Source organism: Beta vulgaris, chromosome 7 (genome assembly GCF_026745355.1).
Source record: "Beta vulgaris subsp. vulgaris cultivar EL10 chromosome 7, EL10.2, whole genome shotgun sequence".
Lineage (NCBI taxonomy): Eukaryota > Viridiplantae > Streptophyta > Magnoliopsida > Caryophyllales > Amaranthaceae > Beta > Beta vulgaris.
This window is the reverse complement of record NC_079208.1, coordinates 11,797,060-11,806,882: the sequence shown is the minus strand read 5'-3', so window position 1 is coordinate 11,806,882 and position 9,823 is coordinate 11,797,060. Positions and strand designations below refer to the sequence as shown.

General features: G+C 35.2%; 1 protein-coding gene across 1 annotated transcript; it reads right to left on the bottom strand.

Annotated features, from left to right (window-relative positions):
* Positions 1 to 2,128: 2,128 nt before the first annotated feature.
* LOC104898703 (MLP-like protein 43) lies at positions 2,129 to 4,227 on the bottom strand. The gene is made up of 2 exons (XM_010685807.4): positions 3,939 to 4,227; positions 2,129 to 2,774 (listed from the first exon to the last, which is right to left on the bottom strand). The coding sequence occupies exons 1-2, from the start codon at positions 4,129 to 4,131 to the stop codon at positions 2,497 to 2,499; spliced, it is 471 nt and encodes a 156-aa protein (XP_010684109.1). The 5' UTR covers positions 4,132 to 4,227; the 3' UTR covers positions 2,129 to 2,496.
* Between the last annotated feature and the right edge of the window lie 5,596 nt (positions 4,228 to 9,823).

Genomic DNA, 9,823 nt, shown 5'->3' with positions numbered 1-9,823 from the left:
CACTTAGCCTCCTCAATCTCAGCAGGCTTTTCAGACAAAGGTTGATACAGATTTTTCTGATATAAGATGTCTTCTATTTGCATCTTCCAATATCCAAAATCTGTCCCATCAAACTTCTCAATTCTAATATTTGAATCCTCCATTGTTAATTATTCTAGATCTAGACAATAATCAAACCTAGCTCTTGATACCACTTGTAAGTTCTATTTACTATCAATCTAAGAATAATATCAAACAATAATAGAATATCAAATAATAAAGCAGGAAAGAATAAACCAGAAATTTTACGTGGAAACCCAAGAACTGGGAGAAAAACCACGAATCTGCACTAGGAATCGATGAATATTCTAGAAAGATTACAAAAGCACTCAAAAACTCTCTCTACAGCTTTTTCTCTTTCAAATATATGTTTAGAGATGATTAATTTAATAATCATAATTAGGGCTTCTATTTATACCATCATTAAATGAAACAAAAAACCGGAAAATCGAAACCCCGCGGCTCGACATCCCGCGGGCGCAGGGTCCTAGCCCGCGGGCAGACAGAAACACTGATGAAACTCGTCAGTTTCGTCAGTTCTTCGTAAAACCGTTATAACTTTCTCGTTTCTCACCGGAATTGGACATATGACCTATCATTGGAAATCTCTCGGAACAAGCTATCACCTCCACTTTGAATCACCTCAAAATCATTTATAGATTGAAATATATGTCCATTCAAAGTTAGTCTTATGTCCCAAATGACGTTTTCCTTCTACGCAACCTCATCTCCACACCCATACACCTCCATGAGCTTCATATACTACCATATACCAGTGGCGTATCCAGGAATTACGGGATGGGGGTACGGATGAGAAAAAATCAAATAAAACAAAATACAATACTTGAGTTAAGTTACGACTAAAAATTCAAATCAAAATACAATGCCAATATCAATTAATGATTCAAATTACAACTAATAGACTTTTGTGATTTTCCTCCACTTCTCTTCCAAAAAGATTCTAAACTTTTGTTTTTCATCTTCCAAATCTAGTATAAGTAAACATATTATTAGTATTAATACCAAAGTTCCTTGTTTCAAATTACATTTCACAACATTGAACATTTAATTCCAAATTCAACTAATTTCAATTCACAACCTCTATTTCAATTTTACAATTTCTAATTTCAATTCAAGTAATCTCAATTTCAATTCAAGTAATGAAGTAATCTCTAATTTCAATTCAAGTAATTTCAATTCAACTATTCAAGTAATTAGTAATCTCTAATTTCAATTCAACATTTAAATCTCTAAGTTCAATTCAAGTAATCTAATTTCATAATTCATAATTGCACAACATTTAAATTTCATTTTCATAATTTTTTATTTATATTAAAATGAGAAATCTATCATTTATAAATTAGCAAAAAGCCAGAAATTATAAAAAAAATTTAAAAAAAGTGGCGACGGCTTATAGAGTTACAGTTGCTAAGTTCTACTTCTTACTGCCGGCGGTGGCGTCTCGCGGTCTCGTGGGCTCGTGAGTCGTGGCGACAGAAGAACCCCGGGAAAGGGCAAAGTGCAGGGGCGGATCTACAACAAGTCGGCCTCCGGCTGCAAAATGGCGACAACAACGTCTACAAGTCTGGGCGCTGGCTCACCGACTGCAAAGTGTGAAAGTGGCGACAAGAAATCCGGCAGCCCGGCACTCCGGCAGGCGAAAAAGAAAGAAAGAGAGAGATAAGAAAAAAAAACGTTATCTTTAGACTGACCAGAGGAGAGAGATAGAAGGGGAGTAGAGCAGTAGACGCGTGAGTGAGAGAGAAATGAGGAGCGTCTTTTGTCAGTCTTGGGCCCCGTTTCTTTTTTTTTTCTTTTTGCTTTTATTTCCTTCAAAAAAAATTTTGAAAATGGGGGTACAACTGTACCCACTGTACCCCCAGTGGATCCGTCCCTGCCATATACCCAACATTCCCCTAGAGTAACATCTTTAATTAAAATTGTTTCTTTTATAATAGAATATTTTTCTTTAATTTATTATTTTCTTTGGGGACCTTTATCCTAACCTGCTTGGCAAAAAAATTAAAACAATAAAAGTTATAAAAAGGTAGCAAATCATCAAATTTTTAAAAGAGTAGCAAATTATCGATTATATATAATATACTTGACATTTCTCAATACTACTATCACAAAGATGATGACATACATTTAAGAAGAATGCATTACAATGCATGCTTTATTTTTGTGGTAATAGAAAAACACGGAAGGTAGTGATATACTGATATGTACTACATTCCACGGTTGATCTTGAATACCACGACCTTACAAGACCTTACCAAATAAGCTAGTTGACATTCATGCATAACGATACATGTCACATGTAAGTGAAAAACACATCAAATATTACATCTCACACACAACTTGAAAGAGACAATACTCGTATCAAAATGCAAGTAGACACCGAAGTAATGAAGCAAGCAGTGCTAACTGCTAGATGCATTGCTCAATTATTTAAGTCTATTTATCTTGGCGATGGTGATGATCATCAATCTTCTTCGCCAGTCCGAGCAATGTATCCATTAAAGATGATGGCTCAGGAACGCCTGGATGCTTCTTCTCGTATTCAAATATCCATTTTACTAAACTAATTTCCTTACTTTCTGGTAGAACCTGATAAGTTAGAACAAAGGTGTTATAATCTTCCATCAAATCTCCTTCCAGCATCTTGAATTTGATGATCTTATTCTCCTCGTCGATCAATTCAAGTATTTGCTTTGCAGATTGACGCTTCCCATCTACAATAGAAGCATATGTCAAAGAAATGTTACAACTATACAAGATTGAACAACAATTAATCATAGAAGCTCTACTTTTATGTTTTGGCTAACAGAAGTGTTTTCTATTCTCAAGGGGTTTGCAAAAGTTATCTTAAGTAATAGAGATTATCTGGCCTCCATTACTAGTAGTTATATGGTCTATTATTGGATATTTGGACTTTTTTCGGTGATTGACCCCCGAATCCTATGAGTCCGGATTAAAATCAGTAGTTATATAGTCTATTATTGGATAAATGGAAAAAGATGATTTTAGGAGAGAGAATGGAGAATAATTGGTGAAAGAGCATTAATTGTAACATTTTGGTTGAATAAACAAAGGAAAAATAAAATTCAAGAAGCAAATATATGATGGGACACGGTTTTTGTAGACAAATTACGGAAAAATGTTGAACTAAATAAAAATGGGAACTATATTTTGGAACGGAGGGAATATATTAGTCTTTACGCGATTAAATGTTCCTTTATCGATTTACAGTTCTTCGAATCCTTCATCTATATCATATGGATCAAAATATCGATAGCAAATAATTGATAAAATCATAAAAAGTGCTTAAACTTAGTTGAAATAAATATGAGAGTCATTTTATCTGGACATGGATCAATTTGGTATTGAAATTTATAAAAAATAGGCCACACCTTAAACTATATTAAAATTTTCTCGTTTTATATTAGCTCTAACGTTTTCTTATATGAAAATTTCACAATAATTACAACTTTTTCTTATTTGATAACATCTTATCATTAACTCTCTTTTATCACATAAGTACCACTTTTTGCATTGTTTATCTCTATCCCCCTTATCTTTACATTACTATCCTTAAAAAAATACTTATTCCGTTCTGATTTACTTACAATAAAGGGAGATACGCAATAATTTAGGTGAACAGAGAGGGAAAAAAAGACAAGTCATGAGATGAGAAGAGACATATAGAAAAAACAATTCAAAATAATAAGTGTTGCAGGTTAATCACAATGGAGGGAGTATATGCCCAAGATGGTGTATATATTTGATATTTCCACCTTATTTGCAGATAAAGAAAAGCAACGTTATATATTACTTCAAAACGGGAGCAATAAAGTAAAGCTTCTAAATTAACGAGTTTGAGCATGAATCACAATCACCTAAAGTATAATTCCAGCATATTTTAGATCCGGCAGTACCAAAAGCACCATCATGCAAGTCACAGCCATGCACAAACTCAGGATGAATGTTGCAGATATGATGAGGCCTGTCTTGGAACAGTTCATGGAAGGCATCACCCCCTGCAACTCTTATCTCTATCTCACCTTCTAGCTTACGCTTTAGACCTGCCATAGATTATAGATAGTTATCGCCAAATTTATTCAGTGAAGTTACTATTAGTGGAAAAGGGAAAGTACTTTATTACTTAAGTCACGAAATGAAGGATATCAGGTATATCCTTTTATAGGAAATAGGAAATAGTAGGAAATAGGAAATAGGAAATAGGAAATAGGAAATAGGAAAGGGCAATGCTACATCTACTCGATGGGTAGTTAACTCATTAGAAATAGAGTATTACTTCCAGCGTCTTTTATTAGTTTACCCCTTTTGACTTTTGACACTATTCACTACATGACTTTGACTATCTTTTGTAATTTGTATTTAAGGAAAAATATAGTCATGTGATATCTTGTTGGATTCGTCTCAATGTGTATTATCCAAATATCAACTTTTTGTAATTTTTGCTTATCGAAAAGTAGAGATATTAAGCTTCAAATTAGTATCTCGGCAAATATGCCCCAAAGAAATGGGTAAACTAATAGAGGACGGAGGGAGTAAAAAACTAATAGAACTGATAAGTTGGATTCTACTATTTATTCATTTATATTAGTAATGGGTTGTTGACCTCCTGGGTAGATAAAGTTTTTTCCAATAAAAAATATCCTGTTGAGTAGTTGACCTATATAGCTGTACATGCATCATTGCTGATCTCAATGACCGATCCGCTTGCCTCATCTATCATTATTCATTCATGCTAAAATTTGTAACTATTATTTTAAGTAATGCTAAAATTCATAATACCTATTCTATCATTATTCATTAAATGACCATTCTGTTCTAAGTATTTTCAAGCATTATAAGTCAGGAGATATACATGTGCTTTGGGAAAGACAACCTATTCCATGCATATCTAATTATTAGTCATATTCCTAAGATTAGCTTCACAATGAGTCGCCCTCCTCTCTCTTTTCTCTCTCAAAATCCTAGCCTTCCTTACCCTTTTCCATCAATTAGGAGCTGTCATGTATGATTTCATCCATGGTAAGTCCTTTTTCCCTTTTATTTTCAGTTTTTAGTTAATTTATTTCTTGTTTTGTTAAATAAAATAGTCTCTCTTTATGAGATTTTCTCAAACCATGTAATGGGGTTTTTAGTCTCTGTTGTGGAGATCTTCTTCTCTCGTATGGGAGCTGTGAATATGGTTCTTTTGTCTTCAAGTAGGAGAAATTGTTCTCATTGTTTGAAGTTCGACACTAAACATAGAGGTATGAGAATCTCGGATGCGGTCAACATGGCTAGATCAAGAATGTTCTTCCCAAACTATGTCATAATGATAAACTTCCTCATCAATAGCTGATTGATTCAGCAAATACAAGGAGGTTGCGTCGTATTGTTTGATATGGTTCATTATAGTTTCTTGGAAGATGAATTTGATGTAACCTTGTTTGATTGGATTTTGTTTTTCTTAATACCTATTATAGATGTCGTTTGACCTTCAATTAATAAAATTTCTTGTTCAAAAAACAAAAGATTAGCTTCACAATAAATTTGATTTATTTCCTCCTTCAACTTGCAAATCCCCGTCCAGTACCAACTGCATCTAGATTGTGGAACATAATTCCACCAGTTTGCATTTTTAACATACACCACATTCACTCATTTGATCCACAAAAAATCTTGCTTAGCTGAAATCCCACACATATTTTATCATAGCAGCCTTGTTTCATATTTGTATATTTCTCACTCCCAAACACCCAACTTTCTTGTCACAACACACTATCTCCCAAGTATCATTGCTAGCTTTCATGCTAAAGTAAGAGATATGCCACAAATAAGCTCTACAAATTTGCTCAATTTCTATTAGCACAATCTTGGAGAGAATATAGAGTTGTGCCTTGTATATGCGTATGCTCAAGAGTACAGAATTTACTGCCATACTTTAACCTTAGCACACATTTTTTTCGACCAGATCATGACACTCAGACGCAGAAACCCTTTTTGCAGAAATGAGCACCACAATGTATTTGAAAGGCAATCTACCTTGCCTGAACCTTGAAACATCTTTTATCCTCTAAATATCATATTGCTCCACTCCCACTGAGTAAACCTCAGGTTTAAACTCATTTATCCTTAAACTAGAAGAGTTAGAGAAATAAATGAAAAACTTGAAGCATCAAATAAACTGAAGGAAAATCTCCCTTGCAACACATTATATATCACATCATCAGCAAACACCAAGTGATTGAGCTTAATACTTTTGCATCTAGGATGAAAAGAGAATTGAGGGAATTCATGAAGCAATCTCATTATCCTTGACATATACTCCATGCATAGCACTAATAGTGGGGGATATGAGGTCCTACTGTCTATGTCCCCTTTTAGCCTAAAAAACCTTAAGGGAGCCATTGAGCATGAGAGAGAATTTAGGTGTTCTCATACGCACCATAATAAGCTTAATGACCTGACTTGAGAAATTCAAATGTTCTAACATTTCCTGTAGGAAATCCTAGTCAATAGTATCATAGGCTTTTTTCATGTCAAGTTTCATTAAAGCACTAGGTCCAGAGCCCTTCCTACCATAGTGTTTAACTAGATCCTAACACACCATAATGTTATGCACTATAAACCTCTCTAGACAAAAGCACCTTGGTTTTCAGCTATCAAACTAGGCAACACCATTTTCAACCTATTACAAGAATTTTGTAATACTTTTGTATAGAACATTACAACAGGTAATAGGTCAAAATTCCATAACACTACTAGGACATACTACATTAGGAACCATGTTCAAAATAGTAGTATTCACCTCCTTGATAAGATTACCTGAGTGAAGGCAATCAAGAAATGCATCAGTGATCTCTTGGCCCACAATGGCACAGACATCTTTATAGAAGTATCTTCCAAATCCATATATGCGAGGAGCTTTCTCCAAGAATAGACCATATTGCATTCATCACTTTCTCGGCTTGTAAAGGCCTATCAGCATCTGAATCTGCTTTTCTGTGAGTTTTGCGCCCTTATCAATCACCCCCTCTTTACACGCACTCTATTTAGCATAACAGTACCAAGCAATTCGTGATAATATTCCAAGAAATCCTCTGAAACCTTCTTGGGGTCATCATGCCCATTTTCAGCATTATCATTGATTGCATAGATAATATTTTCAACCCTCCTAGCTTTAATGGATTGGTGGAAAAGGTGGGTATTTTCATCACCCTCCTTACACCAATTCATCTTAGCGTTTGGACCTAAGAAAGACAGGTAAAGCTTATGAACTCTTCTATACTCTATGTCAACATTATGTTCAACTTCCTGTTTCTCTAGATTGGTAACATCATTATGTAATTCAGCTTGGCATCTAGTCATATTATCAAAGCATGAATCTCGGTAGCATTTATATCATTAAACCCTTCAAGATTATTCTACTTTTTCGAGGCTCTTTTTATCAACTTCAATTTACTCACCACTTTGTATATGAAGGCACCAGCCATATTTGTATCGATCCCAACATGATCTAATATCTGCTAGAAGGTTAAAACTGAGCTCCACATAGTAAAATACTTAAATGGTTGTCTCCTAGGCTGAACATGAGGATACACATTGACTATGATCGGAGAGTGGTCAAAGCTACCCTCTAGCATAAAGTGAACATCAGCACTAGGAACATTTCAGAACAAGCATCATTCACCATCACTCTATCTAATTTGCTAAACACACTACTCTCCTCCTGTTGCTTGTTATTCCAGGCAAACAGACAATCAGTTCTAGACAAATCATACATACCATATTTCATCATACAATTCAGAATGTCCATTGTTTCATGAGCTCTCGCTAAAGAACCAATTCTTTATTCAAGTTTCATTACACAGTTGAAGTCTCCTATCATGATCAAAGGACCAGTTATAGTTTCCTATCTAGATCCTCCCACAACTCCTTCATGTTAGCAACAGTACTATTAAAAGCATAGATGAAAGAACACCAAATGGAGGATTACCGCCAATCCTATCAGCAATTACACAATGAATTACTTGACCGGTAACCTTTATTATATTGACATGAAAACTATTTGGAATCCAAGTAAGAAGAATCCTCCCACCTTTATGAGCCACCAGTTTTGAAGTAAAACACCAACTTACAAACAACCTTTGATAAATCACTCCCAAGTTAGGAGCCTCTACCTTTGTCTCAAGGAGACAAACAACCCCCACAACCTTCATGTTGAGAAATTACTTAACATCTAACTGTTTTTGGTGGCTATTAATCCCCCTGACATTCCAGCAGATTAACTTATCCATTGTTGTCAGGAGGTTGTCCCTCTCTTGAGTCAGGTACTACAACATTTCAACTCTGAATTTGTCGAACCACAACCTCATTCACTTGAACCTTCAACAGATCAAACTCATTTTGAGTTACAGTTGGTTTAGGAGAAACTACCAACCTTCATGTAGGATTCCTCACCTATTGAAATCCCTTCTCCATTTTACTTCTAAGGCGATTATCACCTTGCACCACCTCAGCAACAGGTTTATCCTTCTGTCTCCATTCTTGCTTTTTCACAACATTTCTACATTATTCACTCTCATTATGACCCATTCCTTTACATACATTTCAGGAAATTGGTCTCCATTCATACTCTGTCTTCACCGTAGTCAACTGGTCTCTCTCATTCAAAAATGAGATCTCATCTTGGAAGGCTTGCTCCATATAAACTTCTAACAAAACTCTATCATATTGCTGTTTTTCACGTTTAAGAATGGTTTGATCACACTTCACCACTTTCCCAATCTGGCTAGCAATTTTGTTAAGACATCCCTCCCGCAATATTTAAAATCCAGGTGCAAATGAACTCAAGTAGGCAGGGTTCTGATATCTTCTTTTATCATATCAATGTCAGGCTTTCATGGCTTCATAATAACTGGTTTTTGTCAAACAAAATGTGAGAGTCATTTAAAACATAGTCCCTCTTCTCCACAGACTGAAACCTAACCATAAACACCCCTTTTTCACTATCATCACTTATTCTACTCCCTAATTTCTCCACACCCTCCTAACAAATCCTTCCATAACGGGGGGGGGGGGGGGTTAATACTAATCACATAACAGAAAAGTGAGCAGGCCCAATAATCAATTTCGGGTTGAATTTCGCTAATGTCAATTTTAACAGGGGAGATAGAACGAACCACCATTTTCATTCACATCATTAGCAAGATAAAATAGGACACAAACAAGGTCAATACTTACTGTTTTATCGGGTGGCTCCAGTTTTCTCCTTCCTTTAGAATGCTGAATCGCTTCCATCCATTACGAGAAATTGGTACGCAACTCAGGTTGCTATTGCAACGATGTCAGAGAGGTTTGAGGCGATAAAATAAATCTCCTCTTGGATTATTACAACATCCACATCCAATGCAGAAACACCTAAAACTTCGTCCATTAATTTCGATGCTTTGGTCTGAGATTCAGATTGGGCCTTTCATTATGTCGGGCGGCATCATCACGACTGCTTGCTACCCATGAGCCTTGGATTTCCTTTCCATGGCCACCAACGTCACTCGGAAGGGATACCTAGGGAGAGAAGCTCATTATAATATATAAGATCCTCTCTAGAGAAATCTCGAGTTAATAAATACACCCGACATTTCCCCACTAAAAATCACCAAAACTTTCATGCATTAATTATTCATTATTAATAATGATAAATTAATATATTGAAAATATTTGTTGAGCCAAATTCAAGGATATCTTGTATGTATATACTGGATTT

Excerpts from the sequence above, each read along its gene's own strand:
- LOC104898703 (XM_010685807.4), bottom strand. The coding sequence starts at position 4,131 with ATGGCAGGTCTAAAGCGTAAGCTAGAAGGTGAGATAGAGATAAGAGTT. Across the intron at positions 2,775-3,938 it reads ATGCTGGAATTATACTTTAG|ATGGGAAGCGTCAATCTGCA; the intron begins GTGATTGTGATT and ends CTTCTATTGTAG.